This window comes from Ranitomeya imitator, chromosome 7 (assembly GCF_032444005.1).
Source record: "Ranitomeya imitator isolate aRanImi1 chromosome 7, aRanImi1.pri, whole genome shotgun sequence".
Classification (NCBI taxonomy): domain Eukaryota; kingdom Metazoa; phylum Chordata; class Amphibia; order Anura; family Dendrobatidae; genus Ranitomeya; species Ranitomeya imitator.
Window position 1 is genome coordinate 32,417,800 of NC_091288.1, and position 18,044 is coordinate 32,435,843.

Below are 18,044 nucleotides of genomic sequence, written 5' to 3' on the forward strand. Positions count from 1 at the left end.
TTGTAGAGATGTGTCTGCTGCTACAACTCTGTGTGGCATTGACCTGGTCTCTAATCTGAGCTGCTGTTAACCTGCGATTTCTGAGGCTGGTGACTCGGACAAACTTATCCTCAGAAGCAGAGGTGACTCTTGGTCTTCCTTTCCTGGGGCGGTCCTCGTGTGAGCCAGTTTCTTTGTAGCGCTTGATGGTTTTTGAAACTGCACTTGGGGACACTTTCAAAGTTTTCACAATTTTTCGGACTGACTGACCTTCATTTCTTAAATGAATGATGGCCACTCATTTTTCTTTACTTAGCTGCTTTTTTCTTGCCATAATACAAATTCTAACAGTCTATTCAGTAGGACTATCAGCTGTGTATCCACCAGACTTCTGCACAACACAACTGATGGTCCCAACCCCATTTATAAAGCAAGAAATCCCACTTATTAAACCTGGCAGGGCACACCTGTGAAGTAAAAACCATTCCCGGTGACTACCTCTTGAAACTCATCAAGAGAATGCCAAGAGTGTGCAAAGCAAACATCAAAGCAAAATGTGGCTACTTTGAAGAACCTAGAATATAAGACATATTTTCAGTTGTTTCACACTTTTTTGTTAAGTATATAATTCTACATGTGTTAATTCATAGTTTTGATGCCTTCAGTGTGAATTTACAATTTTCATACTCATGAAAATACAGAAAAATCTTTAAATGAGAAGGTGTGTCCAAACTTTTGGTCTGTACTGTATATACATAAAAAACATTTATAATGACAGTGACGCTTTCAGTGCTCCAACTTCATCAGGCCTATGACATTAATAGAATAATATGAGCAGTTTGTACTGTGAAATATGGTGACTTGCTACCTCAGTGTACCTATGGATGGCTTTTTACATTGTGGGCCTCGTGTAAATTGTCTTGGAGAGTTTACAGTGAGTTTGTTACGCTCTATTCACGTCGGTTTAATGTTTTCTGTTTGTCTTTTCCCTTTAGAACAGACAAAATCAAACAGATAAATGGAATTAGTATCCTTTTAGAAAAAAAAAGAAAAAGTTCTCCATGTGCTATTGATTTTTTCTCCCATTCTAAACATGATCAATAGAAAACAGAAATACCCCAAATAAGTCAATGGGCCCCCTTTGCTTCCATCTGATCTGACCTAGGAATGCACAGGACACCAATGGACATGTGAACAGAGCAGCACAACTTTTTTTTTAAATAATTGCATTTTTTTAATGTTTTTTTCCACCACATTTATAATTGTTTTTAATGATAAAAAAAAACACCACAACACAAAACATAAAAATTCTTTTGTGGCGTTTATTCCATGTAAACTAAACATACAAAATACAGATATGTTACAAAACCCGCGTTTTCTGACTTAAACCGAGGTCCAGCCTCTAGTAAAAAATGTAAAAAAAAAGAATCACAGAACTGAACTGTAACATATCTACAGTAAATGATCGACTGATCACACAACGGAAACACAGTAGTCAGTGCTGTACGACAGTTCAGCGAGACGTCCGGCTCAGCTTACCGCTCTACCCAGCGGCCATACAATCCTGTCCTATCTGTCTCTCCATGTTTTTCAAGGATTGATTATTTTGCAGATATGACAAGGGTCGCTGGTATATTAGAAATGACTGTGATATGATGACAAGTGTAAAAAAATGTATCAAAGGATTTATTTGTTGATGAAACATGGAGGATAGCCCAAAATTGTAACACATGTTTATGCCTATTGCATGACCTGGGAGGCTGACATACGACACATAGATCATGTTTTTGTGTTTTCTGTCATGCACCACCAACTTAGGCCCTGAAGTAGTCATATTCTAAAATATTAAAAGGAGGTTGTCCATGGCTGTGATAAGGCATCGATTATCCTAGGTCATCAATCTCAGACTGGTGAAGGGTCCGGAAGTACAGTGTATGGATCTATAACACTAATGGAAGCAAAGCTGCAGTACCTCAGAATGGCCACTGAAGAGTATATGGCGCTCTGGTGTTCCTTAGGCTGGTTTCACATTTGCGTTTAAATCTGCAGCGTTTAAAACGCATCCGCAAGTGGTGAAAAAAACGCATGTAAACGCGTACAAACGCTGCGGTTTTTAGACGCATGCGTTGTCGCATGCGGTTAAAAAAACGCCACATTTGTACGCGTTTACATGCGTTTTTTTCCTGCATTTGCGCTTTTGGTACGCATGATGAGAAATTTCACAAGCTGGTTTTTGTTCATTCTGCTTCACAAAAAACGGAATAAAAAGCAATCAAAAATGTCACGTGCCGGAAAATGTTACCAAAAAAAATGTCAACTCGTCCCGCAAAAAACAAGACCTCACATGACTCTGTGGACCAAAATATGGAAAAATTGTAGCTCTCAAAATGTGGTAACGCAAAAAATATTTTTTGGAATAAAAAGCGTCTTTCAGTGTGTGACAGCTGCCAATCATAAAAATCCACTAGAAAACCCCTTATAAATAGAAATCAAACCCCCTTCATCAACTCCTTAGTTAGGGAAAAATAAAAAAAATAAAAAAAATGTATTTATTTCCATTTTCCCATTAGGGTTAGGGCTAGGGTTAGGGCTAGGGTTAGGGCTAGGGTTAGGGCTAGGGCTAGGGTTAGGGCTAGGGTTAGGGTTAGGGTTAGGGTTAGGGCTAGGGTTATGGTTAGGGTTAGGGTTTGGATCCCTTTATGACCTTGATGGTGGCTTAGGGTTAGGGTTTGGATCCCTTTATCACCTTGATGGTGGGGGGTGGCTGATCAGTGTGTAGACTTATTTTTCTCTATTGAAACGCATGCGTTCAAAAATGCAACCAAACGCATGTGCTTAAAAATGCATGCGTTTACATAGACAGCAATGCCTTTTTTTTTTACGCAAACTGTGCGCAATCGAACGCATGCGTTTCCTGGCAGCAAATAGATGCCTCTAAAATTACTACATGTTGCATTTCCGCGCCAAGCCGCAAGCAACAAAAAGACGCATGCGTCGTCAAACGCGGCAAAACGCGAACAAAAAAACGCATGCGTTTTTAATGTTAAATATAGAAAAACACGACGCATGCGTTTATATGTGGTACAAACGCTGCGGCAAAAAACGCAAATGTGAAACCAGCCTTATGCTGTGTGCACAAATTTCTGATATACAGAGAACTATCAGAGCCGGGTATAACAAATCTTCTCTGCCTTTCCTCCATCATTGTCTCAGTGCTAATTTCACCATAAAGACTGGTTGCTAGACACAAACTGCCTAGCAAGCTGAAATAAAGGACTGTAGTTGTTAGGCAGTGTATCCATAGCAACCATTCTGTCTCAAATAACCCAAAGCCATCAGCAAAGATAGGGGGAAAAAACTAGAGATTAGAATTTTTTTTTACCAGGATCCTGGTCTAGTAGTGGCCATGTCAGGAGTCTGAGAGGCCACCAGGCCAAAGCCCTGCGAACCTCCTCCTACATCTTCTGATTAGTAGGTCCAAACCAAAGTCACGCTTCAATGATGTTGTTGCGAGGGGCCTACTGACCAGAAGAAGCACCGGGGATGCCGGCAGGTAGGAGGAGATTCGCAGGGCTCTTTTCTGGTAGCCAAGGGCCACCAAAGGAGAACCATTCAAATAAATGGGCAACCATGTAGCTGAAGGTAACACGAGCCCCTTATTTTTGCCCAGGCTCTCTGTACTGACTCACAGAGATTGTCATGAGCAAAAGGAGATGGGTTTTAGAGTCCTAAAACTAACATTTCTTATATCCAAATTTGTCTTGCTTCACGTAAACTAAAACTTGAGGAAACTTCACATAATTTTGATTAAAAACGTCCTATCATTTTGTGTCCTCAGCACTGCAGACATCTGCGTCTCCGTGGTAACAGACCACGACCATCACCTCTAGTCATGTGATATTCGTCCTCCTCTGACTCTTCATTTAGGGAGCGACAGCTGGATCTGACTACATACAGGTAATGTTTGTAGTCAGTAACCATGGAGACACAAGAGTGTATAGGAGCTTTGTACACAAATCTGTAGGCCATATCTGAGATGTTTTATTTTACATGCATTTGTTTCATCCAGAGAGGTGACCATAAAGGGCCCAATTCATTATTTGCGTTTTTTATTATTAAACTGACTTTTCTTCTTTTGTCTAGTGGTATTCGCAGACTGCTTTTGTGCCAAATTCATCAAAATGGCGCACGGGGTTCATGAATCTTGCGCAAAGTCAAATGTTCTTTTTTTCTGTCTCTATCCATTTTGATGATTTTTTTTAGAGCATAAAAAAGTGCAAGAGAAAAAAAATGTTTTAAAGACTGCTGAAAAATTCCTGCTGTACATAAAAGCACTGCGGGGGAGGGAGCATGAGGTATATTTGGGATAGATTTCCTAAAAAAAAGTCACAAATGATGAATCAGTCATCTGGGAACTTTAACCCTGCCCATAGTGGTGAACAAAAACCCTCCACAAAAAACAGGCAAGAACATGTAAAATAGATAAAAAAAAGTGCAAATAGAAAAATGAATTTGGTGCAAACACAAAAAATGCGCAAAACACCAAAAACTTGACAAAAACCAGACGCAAATGCAATAATGAATGGGTCTAAAAATGATCAAAAACAACACAGGGAAATGGGCAGAGGGGTCTAGGACTAGTGTAAAAATGCCAATGTGGCGAAATTATTGCGCAGGTATGATTTATACAAATATTCTCCAACATTTGAAGTCGTTTTATGCCGGAAAACTAACGTAATCTGCTTGATGAATTGGTCTCTTAATATATTCAACAAAGTCCTCAGTCTACGGCGAAGCCTTAGAATAAAATACTAAATTTCTACCTGAAAGTGAAAGTCAGTTTGAGAAAGGGGTTGTGAGAGATTTCCAAAAAATTGACTGCAATCTTCCAGAAACAGCGCCACTATTGGCAATAGGTGAAGTCTGGTATTGCAGGTCAGCTGATCATGGGTTGCTTTTTGGGAAGAAAACATTCAACATTTTTCGTACTCTCGTTCCACTTTTTTCAATGCCATATATTAGTATCATATTAAATACCCAGACTGTAGACCAAAATTAGGCCGCCTGGTGAAGAGGTCAGGAGTGGAATAGGTCAATATGACCAGTAATGCAGTGTAATCCTATAAAGCCCCTTTACGATTAATGCGGCCCATTGGTTTCCATGATGGTGGATCGGTTCAGGTAAGGATAGATTTTGGGGCAGTAGGATTCTTCAAGTCTGGCAAAACTGCTAATAGGATCTGAACCGAACCCCAAAAAAGCATAAGGATCAGAGTCAGACTGTAAAAAATCTGTACATTTTTTTTAAAAGGAGCAGCGCCCGTAGAGGGCGCCACATATCATAGATTTATGCTCTAGTTTCTAACCGGTTGTTGCTGAACTACAACTCTCAGCATATCCTGCCTAGCTGCTATGACGTCTTTTATGCACAGACATGAGGGATTCCTGCTCTCCTGTCCCTATGTAGCACATGTTCAGAAGCAGCAGGAGCTGACCTCTGCAGGCAGCTGCTATAACCTAAGCTTTGAGATTTTCAGAATGTCAGTGTAACACTATGGTTATCAGTAGTCCCTCTAGCATAAATACAATCTTGAGCTTTGAAGTGCACGGAGATGACCGGGGTGTGGATATTGTCACATTATCCTGTTTGTTGGTTTGTAGGTGACATTTTTAAAGGTAGTAGTAGAGCCTTTGTACAATGGGTTCATTCCCTCCTAAAAAAAAGAAGAAAAATTACAGACATTACAGTGTAAAGAATTTTCACTTAAAGATGACGCTATCCCAAGGATGAGAACAATCATCCGCAAGCATTTTATTTCAATGTTCCAATATTTTTGGTGATACTTAAGCTCCAACTCTGCTTCTCCCCTCCTGGGAACGACCTATCCCTCCCATGAATGCTCCTGGAACGCCCACATTTGGGCTGGGCTTTGGCTGCTTTCCACCCAGGAGGAGTCCTGACACAGTTGGCAACTACACTACTGAATGATACAACTAATATTAGTGATTCTTCCCATTCTGCTCCCGCCCCAGGATGTCATGTGTATAATCGTCAAATCGTCAGAAGAAGAAGCCAGTGTCAAATGTGAATAATTTAAAAGGTCAGAATTTTGGGGACCGGTCTTACATCTGATCTTTTTATTTAAATTTGGGTCTGAGTTCTAAATTTTAGATTCTGGAGTCCAGCCTCTGCTCTGTATTATAGGGTTTTGTTTTGAGTCTGAAAAATAGGGTTTCGCCTAGGGTCTCGATTTTTTGGGCTTGGTCTGGGAAGTCTACATTAGAAGGTTTGGTTTGGGGGTCTACATTTTGGTGCCTGGAATAATTCTAGGTCTGGATTAAAGAAACTAGGCATGATGTATAAAAAACTAGCTTTAAATGATATGGACACTTTTGGGAACTTTTTTTTTTTTCAGTTAAAGGGGTTGTCCTGTTTATCCAAAATGTTCAAAGTGGCTGCCAAGGAGAGCTGGGTTGATTCTTAGTAGCCGAATCCTACTCCAGAATCCAAAAGACACGTCAATCTAGAAGGGAGGAATGTCTAACCTGGCGACCCATTGAAAAGGCATTGCTTTGGACGTTGCCTAGCCTCGTTACCTCTGGGTGCAGATCAGGAGGAGAAAATTAATGGAACGCAAATACATAGTTTATCAGTCTGCTGCTTGAATCACTATGCCAGGAATAACACTGAATCAGGACAACCCTTTTAAATGAATTAATTTGGGGCTAAAAATATTTTCTTGCCAATGGGTTTCATTAAAAAAAATCAAACAGTTACCTTCTATAGTCTCTGTGTGGCATCTTCTATTGCTGGCTGCAGAATGAGTTACCTAAGGATCCGTCAGTGAGCTCCTTCTGACAGTGAGTCGGTAACTCTTTTAATCTGTCTTTTTCTAAGAACCTTTGTGCTGATTTATGACCACATCAAAGTTTGTTCTGAACTTTGTAGGCATTAAATTGTTTTTAGTATTCTGCTATATTCCTGCCCAGTACATAATATATAATATACACATACCGGCCAACTGGCTTTTGCCCTTTCTGCTTCAAATTTAGCAACTTCTTTACGATCATGATACGACACCAACAGTTTCCATATACACAGCAAAACGATACCGATCAGTGCAATAGCGATTGAGACGCCCACAAGGATCATGGGGATGTTTGGTGGGGACGGACAATCTAAAAAAGAAAGACACAAAATTAAAATGATCAAAATGTCCCGTCATTATAAAACTCGTTATCTACACTGTTTATGGCCAATATATGATTTGTATTGTGCAATTGTCACCAGTTTCCCTTCTACAGGCTGCATATCTATTTTTCAGTTCTCTCCGAGCTAGTGGGTGGAAACAAGCAAAAATACAGCTTGTGTGTATTTGCCTCTCTCTTCTCACAGGTTCTTCCTTCACCTGGAGTGTATCAGTTTTGGCTATAGGAGTCCTATCTATATCATCTATACGTCCTAATAGGATATTTGGTCATGAACTGCTCCATTATTGGATACAGACAGAAGAGGGCCCCTGTGTAACAACAGTATATGGGCACTTTGCAGTTCAATAGCTCATCTTAATGCACAACGTTACCTGCCTTGGAGCAGGAAAAGTGCCCCATTAGCTCTTGGGCCCCTGTGTGGCAGCAGAGGATGTACCGATGGTACTTTCGCACTTGGACTGATCTGAGCTGGTTGTTGTAGGGTAATTCATAAAATGACCACTAGATGTCACTAGTCACCAGCTACATCAATAGAGAAATGGTTATTTGATGACGACTCCCTTTTGTGCATGGAGCTCAGAGTCAGCACACAATTCACAAGATAATTTCTTACATTTATTTGTGAAACGTTAAAGGTCCAAACAAAAAAAATATGAACACATTTATAGGAAAAAAAAGTCACAAATATCATCCCGGATGCACAATTTGACCAAATTTCATTCAATTACTGATTAAAACCCCTTTCTGACCTTGGACGAGATAGTACGTCCGAGGTCAGAACCCCCACTTTGATGCAGGCTCCAGCAGTGAGCCCGCATCAAAGCCGGGACATGTCAGCTGTTTTGAACAGCTGACATGTGCCCGCAATAGCGGCGGGTGAAATCGCGATCCACCCACCGCTATTAACTAGTTAAATGTCGCTGTCAAACGCAGACAGCGGCATTTAACCGGCGCATCGCCGACCCCATCACATGATCGGGGGTCAGCGATGCTTCTGCATAGTAACCATAGAGTTCCTTGAGACCTCTATGGTTACTGATGCCGGTTTGCTGTGAAAGCCACCCCATCGTCGGTGTTCATAGCAAGCCTGCAATTCAGCTACATAGCAGCGATCTGATGATCGCTTCTATGTAGCTGAGCCGATCGAGTTGTGCCAGCTTCTAGCCTCCCATGGCAAAAGTTTAAAAAAAAGTAAAAAAAATGTGAAAAAAAAAAAAATAAATAAAAAAGTTTAAATCACCCCCTTTTCGCCCCATTCAAAATACCATAAAAAAAAAAAAATAAATCAAACCTACATACATTTGGTATTGCCGCGTTCAGAATCGCCCCATCTATCAATAAAAAAAATCATTAACCTGATCGCTAAACGGCATAGCGAGACAAAAATTCGAAACGCCAGAATTACGTTTTTTTGGTCGCCGCGACATTGCATTAAAATGAAACAATGGGCGATCAAAACAACGTATCTGCACAAAAGTGGTATCAATAAAAACATCAGCTCGACACGCAAAAAATAAGCCCTCACCTGACCCCAGATCATGAAAAATGGAGATGCTACGGGATCGGAAAATGGCGCAATTTATTTTTTTTAGCAAAGTTTGGAATTTTTTTTCACCACTTCAGAACTTAGATATGTTTGGTGTCTATGAACTCGTAATGACCTGGAGAATAATAATATCAGGTCTGTTTTAGCATTTAGTGAACCTACCAAAAAAGCCAAACAAAAAACAAGTATGGGATTACACTTTTTTTGCAAGTTCACTGCACTTGGAATTTTTTTCCCATTTTCTAGTAATGACATGGTGAAACCAATGATGTTGTTCAAAAGTACAACTCGTCCCGCAAAGGATAAGCCCTCACATGGCCATATTGACGGAAAAATAAAAAAGTTATGGCTCTGGGAAGGAGGGGAGCGAAAAACGAACATGGAAAAACGGAAAAACCCAAGGTCATGAAGGGGTTAAATTACCGTAGTTCTAGGAAATGTATATCTTTTTACCATGTTAGCCAGTAGATAGAAAAAAAAATGATAAAACATGAGAGTTGTTAGTGAGCATCTTTTCATTTAGCTACTAAAAGGCAACAATCACTGCAAAAGGATTTTTTAAATTTACATTTTCTAAGATAGTTGTACAGTTAAACAAAGGCGCTGATTATTACCCAATGACAAAACAAGAAATGCACTTTAAAGGGAACTTGTCAGCAATTTATGATATATTTAAGTAGTGTTATGGCTGAATAGCTGCTTGTCCCCCGATAAAAATGATACCTTTCTTGTAGAGATCCGACGTGCCAGTCATGAGAAATGTAGTGTGGAAGCCATATGCAAATCAGGCTGTAAGTGCACTGGGGGCGTGTCAATGCACTTGGATGAAACAGTCCCCAGTGCAGTTCCAGCCTCATTTGCATATTACTTCTAAGCCAGATTTCTCATGACTGGCACATGGGATATTTATATAGAAGGTATCGTTTATATTTTAAGACTAGAGTCTACGCACCCAAAAGTATTGACACCCCTGCAATTCTGTCAGATAATACTCAGTTTCTTCCTGAAAATGATTGCAATCACAAATTCTTTGGTATTATCTTCATTTAATTTGTCTTAAATGAAAAAAACACAAAAGAGAATGAAGCAAAAAGCAAAACATTGATCATTTCACACAAAACTCCAAAAATGGGCCAGACAAAAGTATTGGCACCCTCAGCCTAATACTTGGTTGCACAACCTTTAGCCAAAATAACTGCGACCAACCGCTTCCGGTAACCATCAATGAGTTTCTTACAATGCTCTGCTGGAATTTTAGACCATTCTTCTTTGGCAAACTGCTCCAGGTCCCCGATATTTGAAGGGTGCCTTCTCCAAACTGCCATTTTTAGATCTCTCCACAGGTGTTCTATGGGATTCAGCTCTGGACTCATTGCTGGCCACCATAGAAGTCTCCAGTGATGTTGGTTAGTCTTAAAACTGACAATGCACTACGCTTTATAGTGAGTGCTAGAAATAGGCACGATGCTAATTAACATCTGTGTGTGCTTAGTGGTGCTGACGAGGGCAGCGGACATGTCTCACACCGTTTGTGCTTTCCAACATATCTGTTCTATATCATCCCTCTGCATTTTTGTATTTTTGAACCTGTGCAAGTGAAATACACGTCACCGCTATTCCTGCGCATGCGTAGTAACGACGCCCTGTTACTGCGCCTGCGTGGGAATAGCGGAGATGTGTATGTCACTTGCACAGGCGCAGTTTGTGGCCTTGAGGCAGTGCCTTATGGGATTCGGGGACAACGTCCGGAAGTCCAAACTGGCGTTTATATAAAGAGATGATGGCTACTTTGTAGGCTGATACATTACATTGCTATACCAAAACCTGGAAATGAGTATTACTGCACCATGAGCACCTAGAGCTGGAAGTTTAGAAAATTAAAAGCTTTTTGTTATTTTGGTCTCCATAATGCACGCTGTAAAGGTACAGCACAGGGTAATGCACACAGTGATGTCATCGTACAGAAATAATGCACACAGTGATGTCATCGTACAGAAATAATGCACACAGTGATGTCATCGTACAGAAATAATGCACACAGTGATGTCATCGTACAGAAATAATGCACACAGTGATGTCATCGTACAGAAATGATGCACACAGTGATGTCATCGTACAGAAATAATGCACACAGTGATGTCTCCGTACACCAATAGTGCACACGGTAATACTCAGATCTGGCGTGATAAGGTCATACCGCCATATTACAGATCCGTAATACTCAGATCTGGTGTGATAAGGTCATACCGCCATATTAAAGATCCATAATACTCAGATCTGGTGTGATAAGGTCATACCGCCATATTACACATCCTTAATACTCAGATCTGGTGTGATAAGGTCATACCGCCATATTACACATCCTTAATACTCAGATCTGGTGTGATAAGGTTATACCGCCATATTATACATCCATAATACTCAGATCTGGTGTGATAAGGTCATACCGCCATATTACACATCCTTAATACTCAGATCTGGTGTGATAAGGTTATACCGCCATATTATACATCCATAATACTCAGATCTGGTGTGATAAGGTTATACCGCCATATTACACATCCTTAATACTCAGATCTGGTGTGATAAGGTTATACCGCCATATTACACATCCTTAATACTCAGATCTGGTGTGATAAGGTCATACCGCCATTTTACAGATCCTTAATACTCAGATCTGGTGTGATAAGGTTATACCGCCATATTACACATCCATAATACTCAGATCTGGTGTGATAAGGTCATACCGCCATATTACACATCCTTAATACTCAGATCTGGTGTGATAAGGTCATACCCCCATATTACACATCCATAATACTCAGATCTGGTGTGATAAGGTCATACCCCCATATTACACATCCATAATACTCAGATCTGGTGTGATAAGGTTGTACCGCCATATTACACATCCATAATACTCAGATCTGGTGTGATAAGGTCATATTGCCATATTACACATCCATAATACTCAGATCTGGTGTGATAAGGTCATACCGCCATATTACACATCCATAATACTCAGATCTGGTGTGATAAGGTCATACCGCCATTTTACAGATCCTTAATACTCAGATCTGGTGTGATAAGGTCATACCCCCATATTACACATCCTTAATACTCAGATCTGGTGTGATAAGGTCATATTGCCATATTACACATCCATAATACTCAGATCTGGTGTGATAAGGTCATACCGCCATATTACACATCTTTAATACTCAGATCTGGTGTGATAAGGTCATACCGCCATTTTACAGATCCTTAATACTCAGATCTGGTGTGATAAGGTCATACCCCCATATTACACATCCTTAATACTCAGATCTGGTGTGATAAGGTCATACCGCCATTTTACAGATCCTTAATACTCAGATCTGGTGTGATAAGGTTATACCGCCATATTACACATCCATAATACTCAGATCTGGTGTGATAAGGTCATACCGCCATATTACACATCCTTAATACTCAGATCTGGTGTGATAAGGTCATACCCCCATATTACACATCCATAATACTCAGATCTGGTGTGATAACGTCATACCGCCATATTACACATCCATAATACTCAGATCTGGTGTGATAAGGTCATACCGCCATATTACACATCCTTAATACTCAGATCTGGTGTGATAAGGTCATACCCCCATATTACACATCCATAATACTCAGATCTGGTGTGATAAGGTCATACCGCCATATTACACATCCATAATACTCAGATCTGGTGTGATAAGGTCATACCGCCATATTACACATCCTTAATACTCAGATCTGGTGTGATAAGGTCATACCGCCATTTTACAGATCCTTAATACTCAGATCTGGTGTGATAAGGTCATACCCCCATATTACACATCCTTAATACTCAGATCTGGTGTGATAAGGTCATACCCCCATATTACACATCCATAATACTCAGATCTGGTGTGATAAGGTTGTACCGCCATATTACACATCCATAATACTCAGATCTGGTGTGATAAGGTCATACCGCCATATTACACATCCATAATACTCAGATCTGGTGTGATAAGGTCATACCGCCATTTTACAGATCCTTAATACTCAGATCTGGTGTGATAAGGTCATACCCCCATATTACACATCCTTAATACTCAGATCTGGTGTGATAAGGTCATATTGCCATATTACACATCCATAATACTCAGATCTGGTGTGATAAGGTCATACCGCCATATTACACATCACCTAATACTCAGATCTGGTGTGATAAGGTTGTACCGCCATATTACACATCCATAATACTCAGATCTGGTGTGATAAGGTCATACCGTCATATTACACATCCTTAATACTCAGATCTGGTGTGATAAGGTCATACCGCCATATTACACATCCATAATACTCAGATCTGGTGTGATAAGGTCATATTGCCATATTACAGATCCGTACGAGCCCTACGTAAGAAAAGCTTTAGTGCATGGACAGGGGTGACCTGAGCACGGATAGTTTTTGTCATATTATTGGACCTTTCCCCTATGATATACGTTACCGTATATCTCCATATTCTTGTTAATGACCAGACCCACTAAAGCACATTCCTGTTCCTCTTGTCAGCATCGAATAAGACAAGATCTATGCTGTAAATGCTCGTATTATGTTTGCCAACTATTTTGTTAGGCAGAAATCATTTGTCACATTTTCCCTCCTTACATTAAAATCCCTGACAGACAATATTAAATGCCTACCATTTTGGCGAATGTTATAAATGACTTTCTTTCCTTCCTCATCCGTCGCCATCCTAAATGTAATAGTACATTCATTTTCACCTTGCATGGTGCAGAAAATAGATTTATCCTCTGAGAAATCTGAAGGGAAGAGAAGAGAAAGAGACAGGACAAATAAAATGCATGACATCGACACAACAGCCTTGATGGATTGTCATGTCACAGCCGGCTCGCCAATGGTTGAGACAGAAGTCCATAGACGAAATTGCTACAGAACGTTCAATATTTTCTTGTCTTTTCCTTGGCTTGGAGGGATAAAGTCTCAGCCAGGCTTAGATTATTCTTGTCTAAGTATATCCAGCATATGTCAGTCACCATCGACCATGTAATGTATTCAACGGTGCGAAAATGGCTCCGCCATTCAAAGGACCTCGACTATGGATCTCGTAAAGGACTCGGGGGCACATAATGGCCTCATTTTTGTGTAAAGGAAACCGTGTTCTCCATTACTTTCCAGTTACCTGAAGACACTGGAGCACAGATAGAAATGTTTCTATGGAAGCACTGAGATACCCCGGGGCGGCCTCTTACTATGCATGGCTTGGCGTACATTGTCACAACAGTTGGAATCAGTTATGTTAAGAAAACAAAGAATGTCGGCTCGGTGTAATGTGACTCGCTAGGAGAAAAAAAAATTATGGGTAAGATCTTTCTAAGCATGAAAACACCCAAAAATTATCACCTCCATCTATATTCTACCATGTGAAAATCCATTAATTTACATGTCCAAAAATTACTCTATTTTACAAGCTAGCAGGTTCTTCCAAACTGACTTTTCAATAAACCAGTATTGTCATGATCCAGACCGGGTTTTGAGTCCTGTTTTCCCTTTTTCCCTCTCTGGTCATGTCAAGAGTTAACCTTTCTCAGCCTCTGGGTTCAGGTTGGCTATTTATCACCGCTACTTCCTGCAGGTGGTGTCAGTTATAGTTTTTTGCCTAGTGCTGCTGTAGCTGACTCTGATTGCTCTGATTGGTCCTGCTGTGTTTGCTGTCTGAATCCATGTGTTTTCCCCTGTTCCCGTCTTGACTCAGTGTTTCCCTTTAGTGTGCAGACCCCCTGGTTTTGACTTGGCTTTTATCCTGACCTGTTTCTTTTCTTTGTCTTTTGGCTTATCTGCTCCTGACCATTACGGACCCTTTGGCTTGTCTCTGACCGCGAGTTTGCTTATTCCTATGGTACTGGGCTACAGTCTGGGATTTGACCCAGCTTGTTTGACTATTCTGCTGCCACCTGTGGTAGCCTCACTGCCGTACTGCAGGTCAGCTCTGTTTAGGTGCAGACCTGCTTCCTCTCTACTGCCATCTAGTGGAGCCTGCACCTACCTGCATTGCAGCAGCATGACAAGTATGCTGTTAAAAGCAATGTGAAGGATGCTATTATGATTTTTATCCAGTAAATATATGGCAGATATATTCACACTGTGCAGTTTAATAATAGTGTTATACAATTAATACTGCTCGACAATAGTATTGAGATGTGTAGTCACAAGTCTTGGGTGTCATCAGATCATCGGTGGCGTCCTCGTTAGCAGTGGCGGCTAATGCACAGGTTGCAGACCCTTAGGCAAGGTTCACACATCCTGTATTTGGTCTGGATTTACAAGTCTATTTTCTGCACATTAAATCCACAGCATTTCGCAGTACCAGCAAAATTAGGGTACCGTCACACAGTGGCATTTTGATCGCTACGACGGCACGATTTGTGACGTTCCAGCGATATATCCGTGACGTTCCAGCGATCTCGCTGTGTCTGACACGCTCCTGCGATCAGGGACCCCGCTGAGAATCGTACGTCGTAGCAGATCGTTTGAAACTTTCTTTCGTCGTCTAGTGTCCCGCTGTGGCGGCATGATCGCATGGTGTAACAAAGGTGTGCACGATATTGTATATGATGTGCGCATAGTAACCAACGGCTTCTACATCGCACATACGTCATGAAATTATCGCTCCAGCGTCGTACATTGCAAAGTGTGACAGCAGTCTACGACGCTGGAGCGATATTGTTACGACGCTGGAGCGTCACGGATCGTGCCGTCGTAACGATCAAAATGCCACTGTGTGACGGTACCCTAAAAGACTTTTAACTCAATCTTATCCACAAGCTGCATTTTGATTTGTTGCGAAAATTGCTTGTTACACGTTTTAAATCTAAAGCTTGTCAATTCTTTGTACCGAATCAGCATGGATTTCACCTCTTGCAACGGTAGAGGACAAAATCTGCAACAAAGTATGGAACGTTGCGTATTTGGCGTGAATCTTACGCAAATTTTGAGACTAAAATCCGCCACGATTTTGCATCTAAAATCCATGTGTATTTTCAACATTTATTCATGCAATATTATGTGTGTTTTTTGTTGTTGTTGTTGTGGAAATCACAATAAAATACAACTCGAGCAGCCACTTTTTCATTGTATGTTGGTATTTTTTAAGCACTGTTTGGTAGAATTTACAAACACGTTGCGTCTTATTTAGGAACTGTATAGTATATTACTTTGCAAGGCCTAGTGGTGTCGGTGACATGGTATAGCATTGGAATTTTATCTGAACTTGCCTAATTCATGTCTCTTATTTGGATACTTCTATATTTGGCCCTTAATTTTGGTAATATATAAATATATGTATCACGTGCATTTATCCCATTTATCCATTGTGCGAGTCACTCTCCAGTCTTGTCTGGTCTAGTAAATCTTTGCATAAGTCATAAATTAAAAATTCTGAAATATACATTTTCTTACAACTCTGGTTTCGCCGTTTCTCTGTTATTCCTCCTGGAAATGTATGTAGATTACAAAAGGATTTAAACATTCAACACCACATTTCCAGGGAGAATAATGAAGGAATGGCACAACTACGAAAAGTTGCTCCAGAATTGCTGTTTTTATAGGGTTATAAGTGTCTTACATAAAGACGGTCTTCTTTATTTTAACTGATCATGTATACAGAAGTATTGCTATAGATTGAACAAGCCATAGATAGATAAATAATCCATAGATACTAGACAGAGATCCATCAACAGCAGTTTGTTGGCTGTTTCCAGTTGGATGTATTCAGTTTGTGTTCTTTCTATGATATCTTTCAAGGTAAATATGTGTCACAAAAACGAATTATAAAAAAAAAAAATATATATGTTTTCATCCGACTGGGATGATTTCCAGATAAAATATTTCAGGGAAGTGTTATTGGCTCATTATAAGCAATTCTAGGCTTACATTCTGGATTCCTGGATACGTCGTCTCGGCTGACGGTGGCATCCATCAGGTTACATGTCTCTGCACATACCCCAGGTTGCTGCTCTTCTGAAAGCAGATGGCATTCAACGCAGGGTCTGCATAAAGGAACAAGAAGGTCATTTATCTCCGCCTGTCACCAAGCACAATGAAAAAGTGAACATACAAAAGTCATAAGTTCTCTGCTGAGGACATTCCACCGATGTATAATATTCATTGTCCTGAAAAATATTCCCCCCGTCTCACATTTCTCTCCGTCCTTCCATATGTTTCTGAGACAGTCCTGGGGGCTACATAAGTCAGGCAGTGCTGTATAATAAATTACGCTTTAGTCATCCTACCTGAAGCTCATGCATAGTCATTTTTTAGGACTCAGATGTCACGTCCTGACTTGTGACCGTGCCCTTGTCACTGCCTGGAGGCGCTAAATTCATCAGGGATGTATTCAACTCAGCTCGGTCATGGAAAGATCTTGTATACTGGCCCGTACTGGGAATACATGAGTGGTTATACTGGCAGGTCTTTGCTTTAGGTTCTTGAAGAGGGTCTATAACATAGCGGTGATGATATTTCTATGCGTTTCATTCCTGTGGTTTTACAAAGTGTATAATCTATTTTCTGCTATGCTCCATCGCTGGTGACCTACTGGGCTACATACACCATTGATAGTTGGAATCAAGCCTTAAATATTAAATTTCTGTGGTCAGCTGATTTGTGGGGTCCGAACACTGCAAAATTCACCGATCCCTAGAACAGGACTTTGAAATGCTCCATCGGAATATGGCGCCAATGCTCCAATCATTCTTTATGGGACTGTTGGAGGAAGCGCAACGTTGTACTACGCTATCACTGACGACCCACGAGTGGAGGCGAGGCATGCATGTGTAGCCAATGCTGATTTCGGATTAAGGATTTTCCATCCCCATTCTCTGGATCGATAAGGATCTCAGTGGCTGGACCCCATCGATCAGAAATTTATCAACAATGTTGTGGATAGGTGATAACGTTCAATGTTGGGAATAACTCATTAAATGGGTTGTCCCGCAAACAAAGTACATTTTAATGAATAGATCTTGGAATAATAATTATTATAATCATTTTCACAATTGGATGTGTTAAAAAATGTTCCTTTGTTAAAATAAACTGTACTGTGTAATGGCTGTGTCAGACCATGCAGAGCTGCTCCAGTTCATGGTCAGCACATACCACAGCTCCAGGTGAGGGGGAAACATAAGTCACTTATGATAAGTGAGTATATAGATGAAACAGCAAGGACTCGTAGCTGCTGCTTTCTGAATTAACACATTTCTCTGTCCTATCAAAG

At 40.5% G+C, this 18,044-nt stretch overlaps 1 protein-coding gene across 1 annotated transcript in view; it reads right to left on the reverse strand.

Annotated features, from left to right (window-relative positions):
• Positions 1–1,287: 1,287 nt before the first annotated feature.
• The window catches only part of ITGB6 (integrin subunit beta 6), a 56,461-nt gene continuing 39,704 nt past the window's right edge, over positions 1,288–18,044 (reverse strand). Inside the window, exons 13-16 of the mRNA XM_069733027.1 lie at positions 16,703–16,818; positions 13,453–13,572; positions 6,995–7,158; positions 1,288–5,693 (exon numbers count right to left, since the gene is read on the reverse strand). Coding sequence (XP_069589128.1) covers positions 5,613–5,693; positions 6,995–7,158; positions 13,453–13,572; positions 16,703–16,818 — 481 coding nt within the window. The 3' untranslated portion in view covers positions 1,288–5,612. The remainder of the gene's footprint in view (positions 5,694–6,994; positions 7,159–13,452; positions 13,573–16,702; positions 16,819–18,044) is intronic.